This window comes from Lepidothrix coronata, unplaced genomic scaffold (assembly GCF_001604755.1).
Source record: "Lepidothrix coronata isolate B3197 unplaced genomic scaffold, Lepidothrix_coronata-1.0 Scaffold10, whole genome shotgun sequence".
Lineage (NCBI taxonomy): Eukaryota > Metazoa > Chordata > Aves > Passeriformes > Pipridae > Lepidothrix > Lepidothrix coronata.
Window position 1 is genome coordinate 3,935,858 of NW_016690190.1, and position 26,898 is coordinate 3,962,755.

At 42.4% G+C, this 26,898-nt stretch overlaps 1 protein-coding gene across 2 annotated transcripts in view; it reads left to right on the forward strand.

Moving 5' to 3' along the window:
- The window catches only part of CREB3L2 (cAMP responsive element binding protein 3 like 2), an 83,588-nt gene that overhangs the window by 42,727 nt on the left and 13,963 nt on the right, over positions 1-26,898 (forward strand). Inside the window, exons 2-8 of one of the 2 annotated variants that reach the window (XM_017804795.1) lie at positions 1,286-1,502; positions 16,384-16,550; positions 18,161-18,248; positions 20,010-20,191; positions 20,866-21,012; positions 22,721-22,779; positions 24,034-24,102. In XM_017804795.1, the coding sequence (XP_017660284.1) occupies positions 1,286-1,502; positions 16,384-16,550; positions 18,161-18,248; positions 20,010-20,191; positions 20,866-21,012; positions 22,721-22,779; positions 24,034-24,102 (929 nt within the window). The remainder of the gene's footprint in view (positions 1-1,285; positions 1,503-16,383; positions 16,551-18,160; positions 18,249-20,009; positions 20,192-20,865; positions 21,013-22,720; positions 22,780-24,033; positions 24,103-26,898) is intronic. The other variant, XM_017804796.1, reaches the window with a different exon arrangement.

A 26,898-nucleotide genomic window follows, 5' to 3' on the forward strand; every position in this document is an offset into this window, starting at 1 on the left:
GTGCACGAGGGTGTGATGAGGGTGTGAGCACACAGCTTCCCTCGTGGGTTTATACAATATTGACTTGTTTAAGTCCTAATTTAGCCTACAGGAAGCCAAATCTTGAATTTCAGTGTTTGTTTCTGCAGAAGAGAGCAAGATGAAGAGCCAAGATCAATACTGCTTGCAAAAACAGAGCAAATCAAACAAACTTAGACTTTTATTGCATCATGCCCCAGTCGACAAAGATTCCTATATAAGATGGAAGATAATGCCTGATTGTTCAGAAAATCTCATTACAATTCATTGTACAAGTATTTTTGTACAAAAATAGAATTCTTTGTGTGAATGAGATGAGCAGGAATGATTTGTTGCAATTCAGTTTCTTTGTCTGTCAAAGATGTAATTTTCTGACACTGGAAACAAAACCAAGAAGAGACGCAGAGTTTTCAGCTATTGATGGGAACTGCACTGGAGTCTCAAGGAAGTAGATTGCAAGATTTGGTTTTTACTCATTTTGAATAAGAAACAAACACAAAGTTTTCCTACTGCATACAGATATAACATGTGCTGCTGGTGTAATGAATTCAGTGTAATAGATAAAATGGTAATTAGTTCTGACTGTCAGGAGCTTCAGCTCTGGGGCCTAGAAGCTGGATATGCGCTCTAGTCCTAGGTGGAAGGCAGCTTCTAAAATAGATACATACATCATTCAGAAAACCCAATTTTTAGCAAGTGTCGTAATTGCTTGGCTGCGGATGTGCAGGGCCCGTTTTCCTAGAGCACACTGAATGTTCTGCACAGCTAAAATAGTCATACGTGGTGTCAGAGTCTGTGTCTGAATATGCTTCATTTTTGTTTTCTGCTTCAGTGAACATTAACCCCCTATATTCTGTTCCACACACAAAATGTTCTGATGATAAATCCTGCAGGAAATGTACTTTCCTGGAGGAAACGTGCTTTCCCGTTTTTGGTGGTGCACTGTAGTGAGAACCTTGTGTAGTAGGGGGAGGAGGCCACTTCAGGACATGAGTATTGTGCTTCGATTTTCCATTTCTGTTGCAAGTTAATGACAGGCTCTTCTGTTGTAATGTATGCCTCTGAGAGGACTTTTGTTCTAGCTGTAGCTCTTCAGCTTGAAGTAGTGATTGGAGAAGCAGATTGTTAGACAGGGCTGGTAGAGCCTGCTGCTGACTGGCACAGATGCCCAGTGCAGATATAAGATCGTTCTGATCAATCCTCTCCTGTTGTTGGCGTGACAGACAGGCAAGGAGATAAACTTTTTCCCTGCTTTTTGTCTCCACAGCACTTCACAGAGTTCCTGGATGAATTTTCACCTGATGTCCTAGGCCAGCTCTTGAATGATCCCTTCTTGTCTGAGAAGAATGAAATAATGGAGGTGGAATTGTCTCCAGCATCCCCAGCACCCCTCATCCAGGCAGAACACAGCTATTCCCTGTGTGGGGACTCTCGACCTCAGTCTCCCTTGACCCACATCTCAACTGATGACAACTTTAATGAAGGTAGAATACACTGAGCCCATGTTCATTTGTCGTGATGATGCAGTAGTGAAATGTTCCTGGTGGGGTGATGGTGCACTAAGGGTGCATACAAATGCTTTTTACAGAGGTTACTAACTTTGCATTGTAATCATTTTGAGTCAAAAGTTGATCAAAAGAAGTGGTAGGAGGGCCAGAAATACACTTACTTCCATGTATTGAGTCTGTGGTTGTTGAAGATAAATGGAGAATGATAAACCAAATGAGGATCACCATGAAGTTTGGGTACTGTAGAACAGGACTTGTAAGGAAAGGGTGAGGTGGGTTTTGTTTGGTCTTCTGGAGGAAAAGGAAAAGGAAGATCTTATTGCTGTCTATGACTATCTTGTGAAAGGGTGCAGTCAAGACAAAGCTAGGCTCCTCTGAGATACACAGTGATAGCATAAGAGACAGTGGCTGCAAGAAAGGAAATTCCAGTTGGGTATTAGGAAATGCATTTGCACAGTGGGATTGGGTCAGGCATTTGAGCAATTATCCAGAGATGCTGTGAAGTCTTCACCTGTGGAGATACTAAAAGCTGAGCTGGACAAGGCCCTGAGCACCCTGATACAACTTGGCCCATATGCTGAATGAGGAGTCAGATGAGATGGTCTTCAGAGATCCCTTTCAGGTTTATTAAAAACAAACAAACCAACCTTTTAAACTACACTTATTTTTCAGTGGTGAGTGTCTGGAGCTTTCTGTTATCCCAAAATGAGAATCAGGTCATCTTATTTATGTTTCTAAACACATGTGTGGGAATGTGACTTCAGATGCTGCCCCAGTCTTGGAACTGGTCTTGCTGAAGTTCCAGAGTTTTTTTCCTTTTTAAAAAAAGGCAAAGAAAAAAAAATAATGCCCATCAGGAAATAACTGGTGATCTTGTAAAGACCCAACTGCAGTTTTATAGATACTGTGGCTGTATGAAATGGCGATGCATAGAAAATTATGAAAACCCACAGCAGTTTTAACAGTTGTCTGTAATTCAGCAGTTATAAACATCTGGAGGGGAAAAAGGGGAAATGCAAGAATGGTGAGAGGAAGAGATGCAACCTGCTTGTTCTGAAGTGGTTTGTTGGAGGAACAAGACCATGAATATCTGGTAACTATAAGGAATAATCGCCATGTCAGACTTCCAGTCCTAATAATTGTTTTATGTCTTCACCATTAGCTTTACTGTACAAAGCAGTGGAGTATTAGGCTGCATCACAATAAAAGAGAGGGAGATAAGTGCTTGTGGCTAAGCATTAACGAGCTAAGCTGTTTGTGAAGATCCACCAGACGTGTCTTCAAAGGCTGACAGCTTTGTAGCCCAGAGTGCACTCTTAAAACAAGATGAAAACTGTTAGAGATTTCACAAGATGCCAACTAATAAAACCTGTGAGAAGGCTTTTCAATGTGAGGCAGGGTTTTTGGAAATGATCTGGAAACATCATCTGCAGAAAGTCTTCTCATTTTGTATTTCCTAGCTGTTTTATGTGAATATTTTTAAATTAACTCATACAGGAGATATTAATTATGGCAGGAGAAACAAGCACAAGGAACATCAGAAACCAAGCTCCTCTAAAAGTTAATAGAGAGAAGTTTCAAACTAGGCTAAAAGAGAGAAGTTTCAAACTAGGCTAAAAGTGAGGGGAGTTTTGTTTGGGGAAAAATCCTGAAGAAATTCATACTGCTGAGACCACTGGGTAATTAATAGAGCTCTAGTCAAATGATGTTTTAAAAAGCCAAGAAACATTAACAAGTGGGGTTTAAAAATAGAAAATTAATGGAAAACATTTCATCTTATGTTCACTCTGCAGAGTGTTTCATAAGAGAGGAGGAGGAGGAGGAGGAGTTGTTCTTGGTGTTTGGGATTTTATTTAATCTTAACCCTGGAATCATGCTCACAACCTTTTTGTAGCTGCTGACTTTACAACCATGAAGCTTGAAGAAATACTTGAGAAAATTGTAGTATTAGAATGAACCTGGCTGTCTGACAGATATTCAAAGGCATGACCCTGCTGATTTTTCAGTTCTTGAATCTGTGGGAGCAGGGAAGGAGAATTTTGTGGATGGCCATACTGCAAGGTTTGACATTGGAGACTGAAAGCATCTCTGTTGTTAGATGGTGAAGGTACACAGTGCTCCTGATAACTCTAATGAATGTCAGTCCCTTTGGTGGAGTAAGGGGACAGATACTGGGAGCACCAGTGTCCTTTGCGGGGACCAGGAGGTACAGGGTGTGGAGGGGGAGGTTCATATGCTCCAGGATCATCTCCTGCTGCTGGGGAACTGGGAGAGGTTTTGTGGAGTGGCAGGAGCTGAGAAATGAGGTTGGCTGAGTGATTTATTTATAGAATGTCCCAAAAAATTTTCATTCTCCAAATAATCACCCCACTGGGCAGATTAGTGAGCTTTTGTTTTTTCTATGGCCAGGCTTTACGATTCTGCAGGACTCTGTCCTCCAGGACTGGGAGTGAAAACGGGCTAGTGAGGAGGCTCATGAGTGACACTTTGCATGTGTGTGCATATCTGCTGTAAACACACGTGGCTGTGGACCTGTGTGCCTGCGGTCAGCAGCAGTGTGAGGAGGAGGAGGATGGCACAGAGCAGTTAAGCTGTGTCTGGGTGCCATTTCAGAGCTTTGCCCTTAGCTCTAGAGGACTAAGGGCCTGGTGTTATGCACGAAGCACGTGGCAAACAGGCTTTGTTCTTGCTCTGTAGTGTAGTTAGTAATGCAGTGTTTCTTGGTGAGTCTCTTAGCAGTTGTCCTGGCAATGAGTGCTGGCAGGTTCTTTCCCAGGGTGTGCAGAAATGCCATTCCCTCCCAGGCCAGTGAGTGTTTATAGGCAGGCAAGGATGGGGAGAGCATGAGGAGTGGGAAACCTCGGGGTCATTTAGGGCCAGGCCCTTTAGCCCATATGGATACATAATGTGGACTTGGAAGTGGCACCTGTTGCACATCTTGCTGTCTCTCTCACACCAGGGGTTACTCTGTTCATGTGATCTGGAGCTGCAAACTCCTTTCAGCAAAGGCAGCTTCTCAGGTGCCATGTGCTGCTGTGTGCTGAGGTGCAGGCTGGCTCCCTGTGTCACTTCTAACCGGGTGCATGTTAATGCACCACCCACGATGATGTGGGCAGGAGTGGCTTTTGCCACATGGGTCTGGTGTCCTAAAGGGAAATGTACCTGCCTGCTTTTAAAATAGCCTTAAAAACTAGAGTTTGTCTCCTTGGTGACAGACCTGTTGGAGATGGCAGGTTGTAGTGACAGCTGGGGGTGTGTGGCTTGTCCTGGGACAGGATCCTGCTGTCTTTATGGGCACAGGATGACCCTGGACATCGGTCTCATCCCCATGGCACTGGAGCAAGTGTGCTGCCACCAGGCAGGCCACATGTCATATTGCTCTGCTACCTGCCTTTCTGCCCTCCTCCTTCAGCTGTACTAGCCTGTAGGAGGAGGGAAATAGATTTCCTTAGTTATTTCCATCTGTTTCAATAGCACCCAATGTCTGTAGTGGTTTTTGAACTCCAGTGTGCAGGGAAGCTGAGAACAAGGCCCACCTTGTTCAGTACATGATCTACAAGACAGGTTTAAGTCATTCAGTATCTATTTCCATCTTTTGTTTTTCCCCCACAAGTTTCCCACAGCCTTACTAAAAATGTTTTTCATGTTTCCTTTCAGCCATTATGTTGGATTGATTGTTTGTTCTGACTCCATAATCACTTTCTTGCCCACTCTTGCAGGGGAACAAGTAACTTGTGCTGGGAGCTGTTTCTTGTTGGCCATTACCTGGCTGTTACCACAATTTCTACAATTGCTAAATTGACCTATTCCTGTAATTGTAAATCTTATATAAAGTTTTTCTAAAATGAACTAGAAGTGTAAAACCTGGGAAACTCATAAGCCTGGATTTAACTTTCCCGAGAATTCCTGTTAACCTCAAGGTGAGAACACATTTAAGTGTCTGTAAAAGCAAAGTCCAAACACCAGTTTTCCCCGCTTATTCACTCCTCTGACTTCACTGTATTGAGGCTATTTCTCCAGCCTTGTGCAGAATAACTTTCCTACATACTTGCAGCTTGTTGCTAGTGTGGGGTCTCTGAAGGTGTCAGTTTTAGAGCAGATATGTACAAGACATCTGGCATTTAGTCTTTTGGTTTCTTTCCATGACGAGACTCTATTCTTAGATTGAATTTGCATAAAGTTTTAAGAGTAAAGATACTAGAAAGAGAGAGAGGAATATTTATAGGCTTGACCTGCCTGCTTGCAGCTGGCTGACCATAACTTTTGTTTGCCTGGACTGGTGAATAAGGCATATGGCCCAGAGAGGGCTTCAGGCTGTAACATGGAAAAGGAGGCTGTGTCCCTGTCCACACCAGTTACACTGCTACCTCTCTCCCACCAGGTTTCTGCTTTCTAGTTTTGAGGCCAGGCATTTTTGAGACAACTGCAGAGTGGCTGCAGAGAAGGACAGTGGATAGTTGTGAGGTGGAAAATGCTCTTGAAAGGCCATGAAGAAGTTAGGAGGAGAGACTGAAAATAGGGCTGATGGGTAAGGGAGACCTCTTACTGTGCATTGTGGCCCTTTGGGGCACAGATTCACTTCTGACAATTGTAAATGAATAGGAAAAGAAGTTTAATTTTCTGTTATGTTTGGTGTATGTTTGTCTTCATTTTTCCAGTCTCTGCAGCCTTTTAGAAAGGGAGGGCTGTGGGTTGGGCAGGGAGGAGCAAGGCAAGACCAAAGTTTCATCAGGGACTATGGTTACCATCCTTGTGACTTGAGATGTGAATGTAGACTCCTTCCCTGCCCTCCCATGCTTCACCTTCTCAGCTGTAGGCACAGACTTGAAGATAGTGTCTGTCCCTTGTTTTGGACATTTGAGATCCATAAATGACAGCCGAGTACAAGAAATACCAAAGGGCTGGTGTGTAGCAGGAATGTGAAGGCAGAGCCTGCAACATCTGTGTGAGGTGGTGCTTCATCCTGTGAGATCAGCCCAGGTGGTAGGGATGTTTAACAGTCATCTTGCATTTTGTTTTTTAGATGTTTTTTACTTTGTGAGCCTGACAGGGCAGAGGCAGTGGACAGCCAAATAGCATTGGTACAGTGTCTCTCCTCAAGCTGTGGCCAGGGGGCTGGGTGCATTCCTTTCCCCCTCCCTCAAGGGCTCTGCTTTTGAGACTAGTCTGGGACCTCACCTGCCTCTCTTGTTCATGCTTTCCTGCTCAGGAATGCTTTGAAGTTACTTTTGGATTTGAAGCAGCTTGCCTTGGCTAAAGGTTTGACAGACTGATTGCTGAAATGACGTGTTTCTATTTTACTCTTAGCTGTGCCAAAACTGGGGCTGGCCTCAGACTGTAACCTGTATTGTTATTGGGTTTTTTACTGCTGAGGTTATGCTTTCCTGTAATGTGCTTTTAAAGCTTGAATTTGCTTTTTAAACTTCAACTCCATCTCTCTGCATGGTTTGAAAAAGAAAAACATAACCAAAACCAACCAACCAAAACCCCAAAAATCACTGTATGTGGCTCCCACTTCTCCAGTGCAAATAGCCCTTCAGCAATGAATCCAGCCCTCATTTCAGGCAGGACTGTGTACACGAAAATGCTTTCTTGTGTGTGGAGTCCACCAGCAGTGTCATGTGCTGTCTCTTTGCATAGAGATACCTGTGGGCTTGAGGCTCGGGTTTGTCTTCGTACATTTTGTATGTGTACATATATATGCACACACATAATATACATGTGTATATGTGGTGTATATGTATGTCATATAATATAGCCTATTTATAGTAGGCTATCTTCTATATCCTAATTTTATTTTTTTTTATATAACCTATATATAGAGAGATGCATTGTCCTGCTTTTGTTTTTCACCAAATACTGAATCAGTGTAATAGGAACAATGAAAATAGAACCTCCTCTGCCCTGACTTCAAAGAAAATGGAACGGAACAAAGAAATTCACTTGTATTTTGAAAAGCTGCTGTCAAAACCATACTATAATTTTTGAGAGCACGTTCCTGCAACTTTTTTCCTGTATAGTTTTTCTTATTTTTATGTGTTTGTTTAGGAAATGGGGAGAAAGCTATTTAGTGGGGATAGTGTGTTTTTGGGTGATTTTTATGTGGAAATGTAGCAGTCAGTCCTTGTCAGCATCTGCTGATTTAAAGTGATAGAATCATAGAATATGATGAGTTGGAGAGGACCCATCAAGATCATCAAGTTCAACTCCTAGCCCTGTGCAGGACACCCCAAGAATCACACCGTGTGCCTGAAACATTGCTCTGTATGTGAATAACTCTGTAGGAGAGCAACTAAATTCATACTAAAGTATGAAAAGGCTTTTGAACTTTTATATGTCCAAGGTCCAAAGTTTCAGTAGGTCACTCTGCATCAGTCTTGTAACTTCTACTTGAGCAGCAGTGTGTCTGAAAAATGTCAGTTTTGTTTTAGAGGTGGGGATTTTGGTGCTTACTTATGGTTACTGTTAATAATTGGCAACTTTAGTTGCAGTCTGACCTCCTTTAGCTTCCAGTTCCACATATATGAGAGCTCAGTATAGCCTTTGTTCCTGTTAAAGAACCATCTGCTCTCAGAAACCTCTTTCCCTAGGTGTTTGTAGGCTGTGATTAAGTTCCCTCCTGATTTCTGGTTGGATGCAGTCTAAATGAACTGCACTTCCTTGGTGTTTCCCAAGGTAGGTGGTATCTTCTAGACTTTGAGCTATTGCAGTGCCTTTCTCAACACAGGAACATTTGCAGTTCCTTTTCAGAACTTGGTCAAGTGACTGCAGGAGCTGATTTCCCAGGAATAGTTTCCCACATGATGCATATTAGGGGAATAGTCCTCCTATTTCCAGTCCTGCTGTTTGTGAAAGCAGTGATCTCATTCTCTCTGTCGTGTTGCACTGAGAGCTCAATGCTCACTTGGCGATGCGCTGTGAGCATCAAGTCCATTTAATGTGTGTTGAAGCCTGATGGCTGCCATAACACAGATATGCCTTCACAACATCTGCGTGGGGTGTGAGTGGAAGAATCCAGACCTGTGAGAGAGAACTATTTTATTTGAAGATAGTGCTTCTGTGGGTAACTGTCATATACCTTAAAACAAAATCATAGTCTTTTACAGGACATTTAATGGTATCGAACTTTAAGGCTGTAAATCCAGCTACCACATCAGTCTGTGCCTAACTCCCACATATATATATGAAGGGTGATGCTATAAAAATAGCAGTTTTCAACCCCTGAGCAAAATAATTAAGAATTATCAGGGACTGTATCCCAGCTATGCTTATGTAGTGTTAGTCTGAAGGGAGGTTAAAGCAGAACCTGTAACCCCAAGACATCTGACTGGGTTTACATGACAAGATGCTTTGGATTGAAAATTGTCACATTCTCCACAGGAAAGAGGATACTGACCCTTGTTGTTTATGTATGGAAGGAACAATATGTCTTTGTTTCTATCTTAATAACTTTGGTAGTGATAGAAATGATTGTGGGTTTTAGATGAACTCCATGCCATGCAGAGGGGATGCCAATATGAGCGATGATCTTTTGTTAGGAGAAAAGCTATTTCTGCTGCATTGTGATTACTGTCTATTGCTGCTGCTGCTCTTTGCCCCTTTATTTAATTTTCCCTTTGTGGCACTTTAAAAAGGACCTCAGTGTTTGGTAGTCAAACAGTATCTCCTATGTCGAAGCTGTTTTGAGGGCTTCGGTTTCATTATTTGTGGTGGGCGTGTGTGTGCACGCTGGGAGGGGGAAATGTCCTCTGGAAAATCTATAAGAGAAACTGTCAATGAATGTGGGCTCTCACCTCACGAAGGAGAGAGGGGGAGCAGTAGTGGCATTGGAGTTCAGCATTTCAGGCATGATGAACAAGGCTTGTGTCTGCCTGGGGATGTTACGTGAGCCCAGAGCTGGGCACTGAGGACCGTTCGACCCCAGGGGAAAGACAAGGAGGCAGTTGTTCCTCCATAAAGGTCCAACTTTTGGGAGGCTGCAGAGGCTCAGACTGCAGAGCTGGGGACGCTGAACTTCCTTCCCAGCAAGTGGCATGTCCAGCAGCATGCCCAAAATCTGTGCATCAGCAGCTGGTGGGGTGTTTTTGCTGACAGTGAGCAGTCATTTCCCCCACAGACAACTTGTGGACCTCTTCCAAGAGGTATTTTCCCCTTGCAGTTGGCTGGCTCCCAGTTTGCAGCTGTACTTCTGTGGTGTAGAGCTGGTGAGCACCCTTGGATCCTTCTGCTAGATGTAAAGAGGCAACAACTTCAGAGGTGGGATTCGGGCAAGGACCGTACTCTTGTCCAAGGTACAGCTTTGCAAACGTGGGCCCTTGGGGCAAGTTTAAGCACCATCTGAATCAAAATGTGTTATTAACATGGGATGAGCTGAGCCTGAGACTGCATATGGTTGTACATGGCACGGCTGTGCAGAAGCCGGGTGGGCTGTGCATCCGAGCCCTTGGTTCATGATGACAGTGTAAGGTCTGCCATGGACCAAAAGGAATTAGTTGAAGCCCTATTGATCTAATCTGTAACACAGCTGAAGAGGGAGATTATTTAAATGTGCTTGGCTGGAGAACAGTTTGACTCATTAGGGAACTTCCTGCATTACCCTGTTCAGAGATGGCTCTTCTAATACCTGTGCAGAGCACTTTGACCCATAGTCTGTTGTGGTCTCCTTAAGTTTTCAGTTTTGTTTTTCTCTAAGCTGTTTTATCTGTTGCTCAGACAGTTAACTTCAAGGAGGAGGCAAAAGCTGCCTCTTCATTCTGCTTATACAGATAAGGATATCCCTTGATGATTCTGCAGGTCTTGCTTGCACGCTTGTTTGAAATGTTGTTCAGTTCATGCATCTGTTTTCTATGTGATGTTAATCTGTAATGGTGGTATGGGCTTTTCTCCACTTCAAGATGAGGTTCAGTGGTACACCCCTCATGTGGGTTGTTTACATAATGGTGCTATCTTACTTTTTACTGCAGGGTAAAAGAAAGGTGAAAACCATGTTGTTTCTCTGAATACTTGCACTCTCTGTACTTGGGAGGGGTGAGGGTGAGATACAGAGTGCACCATTAATTTCATTTATTTAAAAATGCACAGTAACTCACTGATACAACTTGGTTATCCAGTAAGTGTCTCTGTTAAACTCTAATGAATAATGCTGAAAAGAATGTGGGGAGCAAGGGAGATCTTTTTAGTTATTTTGTAAGCTCTGGTTCTCTGTACACCTGTCAGAGAGGGTGAAATTTAGTCAATGTTGGAGAAGATTTACTTATTCTCAGGAAAGGAGGTGGCATGTTGGACAAGACTGAAGAATTATTTGGATAGAAATAATTTAAAAAGGAAAGCAGAACTTTCGGGGAACTCTTTAAAGAAACCTGTACAGTTGAAGTAAGCATTTTTGAGTTTGCTTTCCACTTTTCCTACCCTGCCTTTCCATAATATGCCCATGGAAGAAGGAAAGAAGCAAAATGTTGCAGTTCTTCAGAGAAATATGAGTATCCTAGAAAGCTGCACATGGTGTTGTTAAGAGACTATGTCTAATTTGTTATATCTATATATAAATACAGATATATTAAAAATTCCTTTTATGAACACAGGAATGGTATATATTAATTCTGACATGTAAAAACACAGCCATTGTTGGTTGTGTGTTTTTCATGCACGCCTAAATCACACATACTGGTTATTGCCACAGCTGTGAATGCTTAGAGGAGCACATTTCTGATGGAAATCATCATTATAATGTATGAGGTGTGCAGCATAGAAGTTGACTTGGATCTGTTGTACCTAAAGCCAAGCACATGTGAATAACTCAGTCTTCATAACGGGCTTCAGAGCTCTGAAACATTTGTTGTGCAAAATATTGCATCATCTTTTCCCTTTTGGTTGTAGTGATCTGGAGGAAGGGAAGCGAAAAGTCCGCTTGTGGTATGTTGAGTAGATCTTAGGAGCATTGCCCATCTTAACTGCAGATGGTGGAACCTGGGACAGGATTAGGACCTCTGAAATAAAGACAGAGGACAGAAAGTTTGTTTGGACACCTTGCTGAAGATGTGCACGACATACAATGCTTACACTTACAGTACTGAGGGAATTATGTCCCATTTGGAGTTTCATCTCTTGCATTATCACCCACATACATGGCATCTCACAACACATTGCATAGCATATTTGGGCCCAAACTGGACTCATGATGAGTACAGCTGGGAAAGAAGAGGACATGTTTGCAGTTTTTCCTGTCAGTGAGAACTTAGCTCAATACACTGATTGTACTTAACTTTGGCAGTTTGTAAGGCTTCTGCCTTTTTTGAAGAAAAAAGAAAATAGTGGAAGATGCATGCTAAATAAGACTGCAGGAAAAGTGGGACAAGCTTGATGACAGAAGAAGCACAGAAAAGCTTTCTGAAGAAATGTATCTCTTGGATACAGGAGATTTTAGATGCTTGTGTCACAAACCCTGGGGTGCTGTGATGAATGGGGTTTTTGGATGCGTGATTTGAATGTGATGTTTAACTTGCAGTAGTGGTAGATGCTCACAGCTGAACCTGAAAGCTCAGTGCATACTGTATTTTGATCAAGTATAATAACAGTGCTAAATCATCTGAAAAATCCAATTCCAGTTGTCTCCAGTTGGCCATTTTAAATTCCTAGTTACTTTTTGGCCTTGATCTCTCCATGTCTCAATTGAATTTTCAGGACCATTGTGGAAATGAATTCAGGTTGGTGGAGCATTTCCCTGGGAGGGGTTTAAATAGCCCTGTGGAAACAAAATATGAATTTTGTTAAGGAGAGGTGAGGCTATGCATGAGATAGTGCGAATAACAAAACATGGAATATCTCCTCAAATACTGGAGCGCCATGCATTCTGCTTTTTGGGTAAGGCATGAGTTCTGAAGAGAAATTGTTTCATCACATTATTAGAACATTCCTGTTTTTATATGTATGTGATGTGCAAAAGGACACTGAGTTAAACATTCATAAGTATTTCTTAATACCTGGGTGATTTTCAATACGAATGTTCAGTTAACATCATCTGGATGTGCAATTTAATTACCAGTGCATTGCACATAGGAGTGTTAGCTGGGATTTTGGTAAGTACTGTGTAGTCTCTTTAAATTACATATTCCATCTGCCAAAATGCCTTAGCATTCATGGACTTATGAAAGGGTAGGTAAAGGGGAAATGATTCTCATCTAAACAGCCATTGCACGGTGAAGTTCTGAGTTTCATAGGAAACTTTACCTGGGAAGGGAATTTGTTCAACAGTGGACTTTGGAGTCTGTGTTTTGAAGCCCGAGAGGAGATTTTTAACAGTCGAAGTGACAATATTTAGGATGTCTGTTTTCTTGGCCATTTGGATAGCTGAATCTCTTGCTGAGGCTTTCTTCTCTCTCTGTCTGAATGACTTGCAGTGTATTTTGCCTCACCTTAGAGGATGCCGTGTTGCCTTACTCATATCTGTTTGAATGCATACCATCATGGAGATTATTTTCTCAGCCTCTTGTTTTGGATTCTGCCTCAATAGTTCACGTGTATTTCCTGGATCATGTCAAATATAAACACCTCTAATTTCTTTCCACAGCATGCCTTGCTTGGACCCTCCCTTTTCCTCCAGTGGGTCCCTGGAGCCAGCCTCTGTTGTCCTTTCATTTCAGTATTTCACATGTACCTTCTTGCTTGTTCTCATTATTCCATGAAACTTCCCTCATAGTTCTCCATAACCCTGTATCAGAAATACTCTTGTCTTGGAGGATGTGCTGTACCTCTCTGTATGACCAGTAATCTATTAGTCTGCTCAATTTTTCCTCTTTGCCTGAATTTTTCTGGTTTTGTGCAGTATTCTTAAGGGCTTTGGGAGAAGGGCTGCCACTGCTCTGCTCGTACAGTGCTTGGCAGAGTAGACTAAGATGCTAAGGTATTATAATAAGAATAAACTAAGAATAAACTATTATAAGAATAAATGGAGAATTATAAGAGTAAACTAAGATTTTCAGATAATGTCAACCTGCTGTGCTCAGGAGGAGTAGAAAGGACAGTGGGAAATGTCTTTGCAGCCCTCTTGGAGCAGAGGAGAGATCATCCGAGACTTTGGAAGCTGGAATGTGTCAAAAGAAAGTAACTTGTTGCACAACACTATGATAGTGAGCGTGCAACAGGGCCTTGGAAAAAGTGGGGACAGAGGACTATCAAGGTGGGATTTGACCAGTCCTCTGTCCTTTTCTTTCACAGGGTTGTTCATCTGGAATGAGACCTGTCACCTTGCATCATAAGAGGCAGTGTCAAAAAAGTATTAGATACAGTTCTTCAGAGTTATCTCAGTGTCGCTGGAAACCATCTGCAACCCTACAAACTGGTTAGACTGGTTTTAAAGCCTAGAATAACTCTGAGCAGTTTATGCAGATCTAAATGATGATGGCAGGGATGTCAAGTTAATCAGCAAAATCAGCTTCCAGAGGAGTCAAATGACTAGCTGAAGGCCAGCATATCTTACTGTCTTAGAGCTGCTGAATATTTGCGATGAACCTGGGGATTAGAGGTGATAAACATCATAAAGTGCAGCCTTAGAGGACATGCCCTGTTTTGCTGGTCACCCATGGCTAGATTTCTCTTCTTGCAAGATGATACAAATTTGGGAAAGTTCAGGGCTAATTACAGTTACTGGCTTCACTGATAGCTCTCCTTTATCCCTAGCCTTCCCTCCCAAAGGGAGTTTAAAGTAGATTACAGATGATGGTGCTGCCACGGGTGTAGCTCGACCCAGAGGTGCAGGAGGAGGCTCTGCACATCACGATGTGGGGGAAGTTTTGACAGAAGTTATCCAAACAGGCATTTCAAAGTTGCATTGACCAAGGGATTCTGGATTCCCAGGCAGATACTACTTTAAAGGTATTACCTGAATGATGGACACACAGCAAGCAGGGAGGGAGCTGTGCTCTCATCTTTGTGAGTAGAGAGGCTCAAGGATGGTTGCCATAGAGCAATGTCCTTTCTCCCGAGTTAGTATTTAGACAGTGATACCTTTTATTTTTTTTTTCCAAAAAATACTTCTATTTTTACATTTCTGCATTTTCCAGGAAGCTTTGGGAATAAGCTCTCCAGATACTTAAATACAGTGTTTAGCCCTTGCTCTACAGTTACTTCTGGCAGAGATGAGCTTGCTGTTCATGAGGCTTCTGATTACAGGATACTTATTTTTCATTTTTAATTCCTTGGTGTGTCTTTACTCAAATTACCTCCTTCCTTGCCAGTGGTGGAGGTTAGGTCCCACCACAAAGTAATTACTAGAACTGGAGATGTACATTCTTCTCCCTTTTTCCAGTCACCCAGTGTCTGCCCAGTGCCTGTGTACTCTGTGTGTGTGTGTGGTCTTAATAGCAAGGACACACAGCAGCACAGAGGCTGTAAACCCACTCTTATTTTTGTTACCTGCTTGCAGCTGAACTCTGTTGACATCTCAGCAGCTTGATGCACTCAGATGTGAAGGGCCTTTTGTCAGCCTTGCAGAATACTGGTGGCACAGCCACAGCACCGTGGCTGCCTCCCAGGACGTTGATGCAGCGTGCAGTTAATTCAAAGCTCTGTTTCTCTTTACTAGCCCTACAGTGTACGTACTTGCCCTCTGTTCTGATGTTGTATATTTGATAAATGATCTGTATGAAGGCAGTAGAAGGTGTTGAAAGAAAGATCAGCACTCTGTTTTCTTTTATGTATGTTTACCTTCAGATTCCAGCTGCTTGATTTAATGGACATGCCTCTCACAACTCCTGATGAGCTGTGGCACAGAACTGTGCCACATGCTTTTGAGATGCAGTGCAGCTGGTGCAGAGCTTTTCTCTTCTGCAAGAGAAAAGAACTTACATAACTAAACTCTAGCAGTTGGAATTGGAAGGTTTTAAAGGCAGAATTGCAACTGCCAAAAATGCATTTGATTATTTTACAATTTTAAGAGGGGTTGTTAATAGCCTTGTGGAGTTGTTTTAAAGGTTGAGTCTTTTTGAGTTCTTGACCCTCTGTCATATGTCAGACCTGGGAAAGTAAATCTCTTCTCAGCAAGTCAAACAGCGGCTGCTTCATGAATGGAAATGGGGAGCTAAACCTACCAAGCCAACCTTCTTCAGGTTCTTGGCAGTGCAAGACCAACCTTTCAGCTTTGTCCAGAAAAAAGTTTCATGACTTTCTTCTGATTAGTGAACTTGCAGTAAGTGGAGTTAGGGGACAATCATCACTGTGTGATGCCTGTTTCATTGCTGCCAGTTAAAACATGCATCCTATGCTATGACTTCCCAGAGGCTTTGGGGAGAAAATCAGCATGATCACCATGTCACTGGTGCTCCTGTGAAGTCACCAAAGCCTATATCCTTTTTTACACTTGTTAAATGAATCCTTGAGGGGAAAAAAATGAAGTTGATAATGGGAAAATACTTTGTTCTTAAAAGTATAATATCACCATTTAAGCTATTTGATGATTGCAAACAGTAGAAGTCTGGCTAAAGGCTATCTCTAGGAGGAATAAAACTGAGTCAGCAGGCATTAGTGTGTTGAGTACATGGCTCCCTGGCTGCTTTACCCAGTGGCTTGTTTGGTCTTGTTCTGCTATGCATTAGCAGCTTTCAGCAGTGTACAGTGATTAGTGCTCGGAGTCTTTCCTCGCTGCTCCTCTGTGTATCCTGGGGCTAGGATTAGGTTACAGCCCTGAAACAGCGTGGTTGTCTGCTTTGACTGAGAGCTGAATAGCAAGAGCAGAGTTTTGTTGATAGACTAAAATGTCTTCTGTGTTTGTTTCCCTTCTCTGGAGGAGGAATGACATTATTTTCATTTGTAGCCTTTCTGTCTCTGACCTAAACATGTGGTGTCCAATTTCCTTCCCTGGCAGGTGACCTGGAAAATGAGGAATGGTGTCTGGCTACAGAGTTTACTCCAGCATCAATAAAGACTGAGCCAGGGTTGTGTGAGACATCAGGCCTCGCTCCCTCCGTCAGTCTCACCGTCACGGCCACATCACTGGAGGGAGAACAACCTGAACTACAGACAGATGCCCTGGTACTTGCAGACTTCCTGTTTTCCTCTCTGCACAATTAGCTATAGGTTCTCCTAAGACTGCATAGCAGTGTATCCTCCTTGGTGCCAAAGCTTGGCAGTTCAGAGTGCACACTGCAGTCTGCTTTAATGGCTTTTAGTGTTTGCTGGTGTCCCCCTACTGCTGTAAGAGCGTGTGTTTCAAAACACATTGTCTGCATCTTCAGGTCTTAATGGTTGGATGCACAACTTTGTCTTCTATGCTAGCCCCAAAGCCTGGGGCTCTTGGATTTCTGAAAATATTTAAACAGTTTCTGATGAACCTTTTACACCTGAACTCACTAATCCATTTGCTCTGTCAAGTCTGTGACAAGCTAAGCGTCTTTAATAATAACTTGCTCTAGTGCTGCTGAGCCTTCCCCTAATGAGAACAAGACTCCTTGTTTGGATTGACTGGAGAGTTTCCCCGTTTGCCTGCAAAGTTACTTTTGCCAGATCTGTGAAGCTTTGACATTTCAGGCTGCTGCTGCTTCCACACCAGCCTGCCTCATGAGGAGCTTTGTAATGCCTTTCTGGCCACAGCTGGAGCAGCCAGTGGGCATTCTAAAGTGCTCATTTTGGCTGTGGTTGGGTTAAGGAGAATGAACTGCAGCAGCTGATGGCTCACCAGGGTCCCCAGTCAGTGGAGGAAGGAGCATGACTGTTCTCGGTCCCAAGGGTGCAATATCTGTCCAGGCCTGATGGAGCTGGTAAATGCTGAAAATAAATGTTTCCACTTGGACATGGATCAGAAATACGTGCAACAGAAATTATTTTATGAGAAACTGAAGAAAATTGAACACAAGTTTCCCGTAATCCTCTTCTAGTCTGAATGTGCTGTTCCCGGTACGCAGTCCTGCCGTAGCTTGGGATGCCGTGACTTGCAGAGGGAGCTCTGGGACTAGCTGGTGGCTCGTTGCTATTGCATGGATTATTTATATATGTTACTGAGAGAGATTTCAGCTGCAGTTAGCATGCTGATGTGCCAGAATGACTTCCTCGAGCCTGGGACTGTAGCACACAGACTCTGGGCAGCAGCTTGGCAGCCTGGTGCCCCACCCCTGTCAGTGGGGCAAACCAGGTGTCTTCCCAACTTCAGTCAGCTGTGACTTTTATTTTCCTGCTCCTCCACACTGTGAAATGAACTTGGGTCTGACAACTTGGTGCTCAGTGACTGGCACTGTGCTCTTGCTCCCAGATGACAATGGCCTTCAACAGGCTTTCCCCAACTCCCAGGGTTGTTTCTGTCCCTGCTCAAGCTGTGCAGTCCAGCAGATCCTAGCAGCAGCTCTGTTGCTAAGAGAAGTAATTTGAGTGGGTTGCCTGCTAGCTTTCAGTCTGAAATGTCATCTCTGAGGCGTAATCTTTTTATTTAGCTAAATATAGTAGTAAGAAAAGCCATAGTAGGAGTAGTCAGGGCAGTATTCTCTGTAGCCTGGTTTAGCAAACTCTGTAAAGAAGTTAAAGCTTTGCATGTAGCAGAGGAGGAGGAGAGGAAACCTCTCCATTTATGGAGAAGTAATCCTTGTGTCCTTCTATTAAGATTTTTAAGATGTGTACTTTGGGTTTTCATGCTGTTAATGTCTCTTTTCTAGATGAAACCACTGACCCAGAAAGTTCTTCCAGAGATTAAATTGGAACCCCATGAAGTGGATCAGTTCCTGAACCTCTCTTCTAAGGAAGGTCTGTTAAACACCTAACCAAAATGCAGGGGGAGTTGACCAGAATGCACAATAAATGTACTTTACCCTGATTAAGTATTTGGATTCCTCATTCACCATGTTAGTCTTCAGGCTGAAGCTGTTGTTTTCTAGGGATTCAACTCAGGCTCCTAAGAGCCAGACTCTCTCTGACCCATTTATGTGGGATTTTTTCCTTCTTTTTTTTTTTTTCCCTTGTTCATCACAAAGAAAATGATCCCTTTTTGTCTGCAGGGTATTAGTAATTGTAGTGAAGGGTTTGAATTCTTAAAGTACAGGATTATTTAGGATAGAAGAGAAATCAATTTGAGGAGACAGCTAAGGCATAGAAAACATGAAGAGTGTAAGTGGAAACTTTACTGTTAACCTCTAATACAAAAGCAAGGATGTGAGTTTATAGGAAAATAAAAGTTAGGTGAATCTGTTTGTAGCATATTAGTTTTAAGAACAACCGGGATCTCTTCGCCCTGAGCTATAAATAACGAAGGAGGAGCAATGATCCTTGCCCTGAAAGTTAAATGCAGTTTTGCAGGCCATAATCTGTTAAAGCCGAGAAAACTTTGAAAGAGCCAAATATTTGGCCTGAAATCTGAGCAGATAACTGCATTTCAGTTAGGAACACTTGATATTCTGTTAGTGGATTCATTTCTGTAGGTAAACAGTACTGCTCTAGGGAGAGAAGCAAGTGATGTAGCAGGTAGAGGCTATATCTCAACCCTGGGTGTAGATTTGATTGCTCAGTTTGGGGGATTAAGGGCCTTGCTGTTTTTCAAGTATATTTCTTCTTCTGGCAACTGCAAGAGTTAAGATGTGAGACAAAAAGAGTATTATAGCTTTTTTTGTTACTATTTTTCTTCCATCCTCCCTCACCACCCATTTGATCTTTTCAACTCAAATTTGCAAAGCATAACAGAAGTGGAAGGTGGCAAATTAGCCTTTATCTTCCTACTTCAAAATTTAGTTGCTGTAAATTTAGGTAAGAGAAAAAAATGGCTTAGTTATGGCTGGTTTGGACATCTGCTAAATTGTCCATGCAAGAACAGTAGGTGAGACATATCTGCAGAAGGTTCAGACCCGTTTGGTCATAAGCAGAACTTTGCTTGCCAACTCTAGCACAGGTTCTTTTGTGTAGAAGTGCAGTAGAATTTAGGACAGTGTGAGAGAGGTTCCTGTGGTGGCTGCCTATGCTGCTCCTGCTCCATTAGTACATTGAAGCCTTCACTATCACGAGGTTGTCAGTCGGGCCAAACCAAGTCCTTAGGAAGACTTTCTCTCTTCCCTTATCACATAACACCTTGGATGTGATCCCTTCCCATGAAAAATACTGGCAATTTGTTTAATCCACAGCAGAGTTAGAAAACACTGTTGTTTTTGGAGAGAAAGTGTGCTGGCTCAGAGCCCCTCTGTTAATGAGGTTTCTCAGGAACAGTGAACTTGTACTTTAGGTTATACTTAAACCTCAAATCATTTGAGGAAGAAGCTGAAGTGTAGGTAGAAATGACTGCAGCATATGCACGGAGCCCTGTTTTGTCTGTCGAACCTAAAGACAGCTGCTGCATTTCATTCCTCCTTTGGAGACCTGCATGCTCTGAACGTCTTCCAAGTTGCCACTTTTCCTTGACCCATTTTTTAGCAGACATTCCTAGTCTTGGAAACCGGGTGGTGGTGGTTGAGGCGGCTCTAGTGACAATTTAAATTAGCACCTCAAAACCTTGTGTTACATTACGTCTCTCTTGCCCTTTAGCAGTGGATCCCCTGCATTTGCCTCCGACCCCCCCCAGCAGCCATGGCAGTGACTCTGAAGGAGGGCAGAGCCCAGCCAGATCACTCCCTCCTTCAAGCCCAATCCAGCTACAAGCCACGGCTAAAGTTGCGTCACGCACAGCTTCAGTACTGTCCAATTCCCCTCTCCTGACGGCACCACATGTAAGTTGGGCTGGCTTTCTCCAGCATCTCCCTGCCTGTGTGTCTCTCTGGTTTTCTTTTTCTTTTTTTTTGTTTTTTTAATTACTGGTTTTGATGTGGATTTGCTAACTTTCTGCTGTACTTTAGATGAATTCATCTCTGGTCAAAACTGCAGATCCAGTAATTCTTGCTCACTGGTCTGCTCTGTTCCCACAGAGAACAGTATGTGCCTCTCCTCTAAGCTGACAGAGTTCAATAGTGTTATTAGGTTTATCCCATGATGGACTGTGTTTTGCCTTAGGATCCAGCCTTGCTGGGTTAACCTGTCTCTGGTAGATCTGCATCTGTCTTCTTGTCAAAAGCAAGGGGTGATCTTTAGGGAGGGATTTTCATTAGTGCTTCTCATTTGTCTCTTTCCTGTTTGAGCCAAGGAGAGTTTTACTGTTGGGCTCAGTGTGTACAGAGCTTGGCCAAGAAAAACTGTTTTGAGGGAATCCTGTCCCGAAGGTTTGGTCCCTGAGTGGAAGTTATCTAGAGGGTCTTCCACACATTCACAATGGCAAGAGGCTGTTCTTCAAGTAGGCACAGTCCTCTCTGAAGTGGGAGAGCTGCTGCTTCTCTTCCCTAACAACCTTTTTTCCTAGGACTCTGTGCACTTACTGTAACATATTATTTCATTTTTATCACCCTTGAAGAAACTACAGGGGACTGGCCCCCTCATCCTGACAGAGGAGGAGAAGAGGACGCTGATAGCGGAGGGTTACCCAATCCCTACCAAACTGCCCCTGACGAAAGCAGAGGAGAAAGTGCTAAAGAAAATCCGCAGGAAAATAAAAAACAAGGTAAATGTTAGTGAGCTTTGCTGGGTAATTCCTACTTGTCCCTCATCTTAGAAAATGCTGCAGAATTCTGCAGTAGTGGTGTGTGGTACTGTTGAATGCTGTAAGTTGTCCTTTAATAAAGTGCTTTTCTTTGTTCCTAACCACATCCATCAAATTGCCTGTCACTCTGACAGTGTGCCTCAGTCTAGGTATTTACCTGAACCCATTAACAATGGAGTATTTAGCAGGCAAGGTATCAAGTTGCTGTGGCTTGGCTCCATTTAAAAAACAGTACAATCCTGCCCTTATGGTAGGCAAAGACCTCTATTCTTTTCGTGGCGATGAAGGTTTTCTTTTCTGTTTCCTGTTTTAAAATATGACTTTGTATTTCAGTGCACTAGTCTTTTGATCACTGAATTCAATGACCTGTAAATGAATGGTTGATACCAAGGCTGTCAGATGCCCTACAAGTTTTTTTTTGTTTGGTTTTTTGGTTTCAACGTGGGGAAGAATGCAATTTTTTTTAGACTTGGCCAACTCACTTGTTCTAGAGGTTTTACCACATCTTTGAAGGTTACTATGTTCTGTTACTGATTTTGCAGATAGAGGTGTAAATTTGCGTGCACTGAATTGGAATTTGGTCTTGTAATGTATTTTTAAAATTTTTTTTGAAATTATCTTGTGCATTTTATGTACCACTTTCAAAGAATCAGAGCTATTTATATTGAAGGGGATCTCTGGAAGTCCTCTGGTTCAACTCCCGGCTTGGAAAGTGGGGTCATCTTAGAGTAAATTGCTCAGGGACTTGTCCTGTCACGTTTTTCTGCCTCAAAGGGTGATGAGCCCTCAGCATCTCTGGGCAATGTCTTCCCATATTAGGCCACTCTTGTGGTAAAAACAGATAAATAGAATCTCTAATGTGTAATTGGAATTTCCTTTGCTGCAACTTGTATTTGATGCCTCTTGCCATTTTGCTGTACACCTCTGAGATGAGTCTGATGTCGTCTTTGCTATGTGAGATAGTTGCTGAAGACAGCAATAGGATTCCCTCCTTAGGTTTCTCTTCTTCAATCTGAACAAACACAGCTTTCTTTGCCTTTCCTGAAATGTCACGTGCTCTGGCAGGCTTATTATAGCAGTGGTCTGCCTCTGGGCTCGCTTCTGTGCATCCAAAGTATTTGTTTCTGAGCCACAAACTGTAGGCTGTACTCAACTGTGGTCTTTCAGGCACTGAACAGAGAGGAAGAACCACTTCTCTTGACTTGCTACCTAAATCTCATTTATGGAGGCCCAGATTTGTTTGGCCACTGCTGCTCCAGGGGCTGGCACATTGCTGACTTATGTTTGACTTGCTCATCAGGACCCCAAGTCTTTGTCTGCAGAGCTGCTTTCTAACACATTCACAGACTTTTCCTCTCCTAAATGGAGGGCGCTGTCCTGGGATCATCTTTTAGTATTTCTCCTAGGATATTCTCTCTGGATGAGAATGAATCTGATTTATTTTTTAAGGTTAGCGGGGAATGATCTTTTTTATTACGACTGAGAGGAGCAGTCTTGCTTCAGAATGCGGAAACAGATCCAGTCAGTGCTTTGCTTGCCAGGAATAGAAATGAGAACACGGAGCCTTGCATCTAATAACATCGAGGCTTTTTATCAGTTTATTAATTCCTTTTTTATGCTTCTTTTCCCCCCATGCAAATATTTTTTGTTTTTCTTCCTTTTTCCTTAGATCTCTGCCCAGGAAAGTAGAAGAAAAAAGAAAGAATACATGGACAGTCTGGAAAAAAAGTAAGCCAGCCTCCTTCCTGTTTCAAGCGGGCCAATAGCACTAGTTGCAGGACTGGGAAGGGATCCAGCTGTGGATGCTGGGACGGTTCTGTGCACAGAGTGCCAGCTGCCATCTCGTGGCTGTGACTGAGAAAAGGCCCTGGTCCTGGCTGCTGCTTGTCCAGGGTCAGAACTGTGCCTGCCTGCAGCACATGCCTAACAGTGCCAGCAAACGCTTTACACCTTAAATAAGGCACGACCCAGCTGCTGTTGCAGCTATGTGGATAGGCATTGTCCAGGGAAAGGTGGATTCAGAATAAGAATATTCTGTCTTCTAGTGCAAATGAAAACAGAAATAGGAAGTGGGTGAGTCAGGACTGCCTGGGAAAAAAAGCAGGACTCAGGAAAATAGCATGTGACCCATCAGCTTCCCTTAGTGAGCAGTAGCCAAACCCCCAGTTAGTGATTTATATCCCAAATTATTCTTTCTTCCAAGAGACAAGTATTCTAGTATTACTCTTATGCAATTTACCAGATGGTTCTGTTAAAACCCTTGTACCATCTTTGGTGATATCCTTGATGTAATTCCCATTTTTTTCTTGTCTCTTTATAGCCATGTCTCACTTCCTTAGAGTTACTCTTATGAAATTCCACCCCATGCATACAGATATCAAAGCTATTTCCCTTTACCTTTTTTCTTCTTGGAGCTATTCTGAATGGTCATATTTGTCTTTTTGGGAGTCACATATTTTTACTTGGACCTCTTAGGTGCCGAGTTATATTACAATCTCCTTTAGTTTAGGGGATTTCCAGGGACAGTGTGGAAATGAGTACTGTCTTGGGACAATCTTGAGCACTGTCTGTAGTCTCCTGGATTATTAGCCCTCATAAACTTGAAATTTGAGGGTCTGATTTCAGAAGCATGGTATTCGCTGGATTTCTGGGTGCCTTTGCACAAAACACTTGCTAACAACATGAATATAAACCATTCTGTGACTTCTAAAGTATCTATCCTGTGGCCCAATGCACAGAGAAAGTCTGAGCAGGATCTTTGCTATGCTATTTCAAGGAGCAAAAAGTGGTTACAGCCCATCCTGAATGAGCTGCACCTAGTGGGATGTAGTTGAGCACTGCAGGGGCTCCACAGCTAGTAGTATCTTTTAAGATGTAGGCAAGATCATAGAGCTCTCTGTGAAAGCAAGTTTGGCTTGTTTTGCCATGGCTTTAATAAATGACTGATTTTTTTACAATCCTCTTTCATTGTGCTGTCTCCAGAGTTGAGACCTGTTCAAATGAAAACAGTGAGCTGCGTAAGAAGGTTGAAGTCCTGGAGAATACTAACAGGTAAGGTATGAAGGGAATCAAACAAAACCATAGCAATGTTATTACAGTGAAGCTGGAAAATCTGGAGGTTAAGAGATCAACTGAAATGTGAACAATAGCTGTATCTGATGGGGTTAATGCCAGAGAAAGATGAGGAGAGCCAGTTGTTGTGACTGCAGTGGGATGTAAAGCATGGGGGCTTTGATGTCATGTCTTAAACCGTCTCCCTAGCCTGTGGAGTGCTTGGGAACCTTTTAGCACTTCTTAGAGTTCTTTCACTGCCCAACAGAAGAGCTCTAAAGAACCTAGTTAGTGACTCAAAACAAACAAAAAACTGCAGTCCAACTCTCCCAATTCTCTTTATTTAGTGAAATTTTGCCAGGAGACCTTGACCTGGAACATGACACTTCCAGAAATTACAGTGCCAGAGCTCAAGAGTCTTTATTAGTTCCCTCTGCACTACTAGATGTCATTGCAATTATTTTGCACCCTTCTAACCATCTCACACCCCAGAATTTCCTTCATTTGGAGGGGAAAATCACCTTCTTGCTTCATTTCTGAAGAAGCGGGTGACTCAATGGTGGCTTTCTCAAAGGACACATGGCAGAAAATGTCAAATAGCTGATCTTTTAATTGGATGTTAGCTGAGAGTGCAGTGTCAGTCGTGGCTTATGCTGTGTGGCAAATTCCAATGAGTAGGCACTAGAAAAGCCCACTCTTAACACCTTCTAATTTAGAGGCATTTGTAGTAATGGTTGAATGTTACCACTGAAGGTGATGGTGACACTGAAGTGTGGGAGGAGGCTGGGTTTCGAAGATAAGACCCACAATCATGGAAAATGGCCCTAGAGCTTATCTGGCAGCCAATATATTGCTAATTGAGTGGCATGTGTTGTTTCTAATCTCTGGATCCAATCTCTACTTTCATGGAGCCAGACCCTGTAGCACTGTAACTTGTGGGAGAGCCTCTCCCACACACTGCTCATGCATAAAGACATCTGCTGCTTGTTTGAAGAGAGCCAAGCCATTTCTGTGCCTCTTGTATCGTCCTCCACAGTTTCACATACAAGAACCAGGAATTGTTCTGTAGGTGTGGAGTAGGGATGTCTCTCCCAGGATCTGTCCCAGAAAGTGCAGAAGCCAACTTCTCTAAGGAAAGGTGCAGCTGTAGATTATCCACTTGAGGACAGCATGTTGTCAAGCCTGGAGCTGTTCTCCCCATTTCAGATAAATTTGGCCAGCTGTTTTCCTCTCTGAGTTGCTGAGGAAGCACTTATGAGAACAGCTTGTTGGTATTGTCCATCCTTTTAGAAAGGACCTTTAGCATTCTCTCTCTTATTTGATTATCTCAATTCTTTCATGCTAAATGCTCTAAAAATATTTAGACAAGTGATATTATCTCCAGATCCTTCATAGTTTGGTCATGTGGGATGAGTTGCATTGTTTCCTGCCCTCTGCAATAGCATTGATATTGATCTGTAAGCTCTTGCAGAGCAGCAGATATTCTTCCCTCTGCACAGAAATTCTTGTAATCATGGCAATGCTGTAAAAGTGCCTGCTTTCATCAAGCCTCAATTTTGTAACATACCATATTAAGGGGTTTTTCATCTTAACCCCAAGAGCCACTTTTTTTATTTACTGTAAAATTGTGCAACTATCTCATTCAAAGAATGATTCCAGGCCCTTGTTTAATGTACATTATCCACATCTTACAATGAATTAAAAATGTCTCATTTCCTTACTGGTATTTGCACAGGGCCTTGACATGACATCCAGAGACCTTTCATATGTTTCAGAACTTGTCTTCACAGCATCCTACAGCTGGTACTTTCATCTTCTATGTATAGTCAGGAGTCAAAGTTCAGAGCAGTGGTGGTCAAAATTATGCAGTTTGTTGTGTCAGAAGCCCAAATTTATATGTTTAGGATGTTATTTCTCAAAGTACGTAGCACAGTTATGCACACATGTATCTTATTTAATATGCCCAAAACAGAGCACTAGCTGACTGTAGTTGTAACTTCAAGTGTTCATTGCAGTAAAAAATGAAGAAATTATTGAACATATTATCTAAAAGTAGATCTGCAAGCATTAGAGTTTTGAAATTACAATTTTGAAAAATTGTAATAGTGCAAGAAAGATAACAGGAAAATAAGAGCTATGATTACGTGTTAAAATGTTAATGCATTCAAGTATAGATAAAGTTGAATTTCTACCTTGTTGGAAAATTGGGCTATAGCCGCTTACCTAAAAGTTCATGAACACCTATGTGCTGTCAGTCAGTATCATGTTTGTATAGTCTGGCTGGTTTTGAGAGGAAATGAAGGGCAATTTCCAAAACATACAACTATTGAACAGCAGTTACCTTTCAGTATGTGTAATCTGTTTTTTAGAGCATGTTATTCTATATATAGAAAATATTTGCATAGATATATACCTAAGACTTCAGGGAAACCCTGTTTGTGTTTCAAAATCTGGCTCCAAACCATGGAAACACTAGAATTTTTTTCTGATAAAAAATGTTCCTTCATTACTCTTAGTAACATGAAAAAATTTAGATGATTCTTCTTTGAAAGCCAGCCTTAGCCTGAAATTCTGGATCTGAAAAGATGTAATGTGAAAGGTCAAAAAAATTGCATCCAGGAGCATCTCCCTTGGCATTCATGCATCTTAAAAAGACAAGGCAGGAGGCCGGGGATCAAGACGCAGGAGAGTTTTTAATTCTCATTACTGTGAGTGGGTGACTGCAGCATTTTTGCCAGATTTAGTATTAGAACACTAGCATATGTTACCTCTCCTAGTTTGTATGACTCAGTCCTT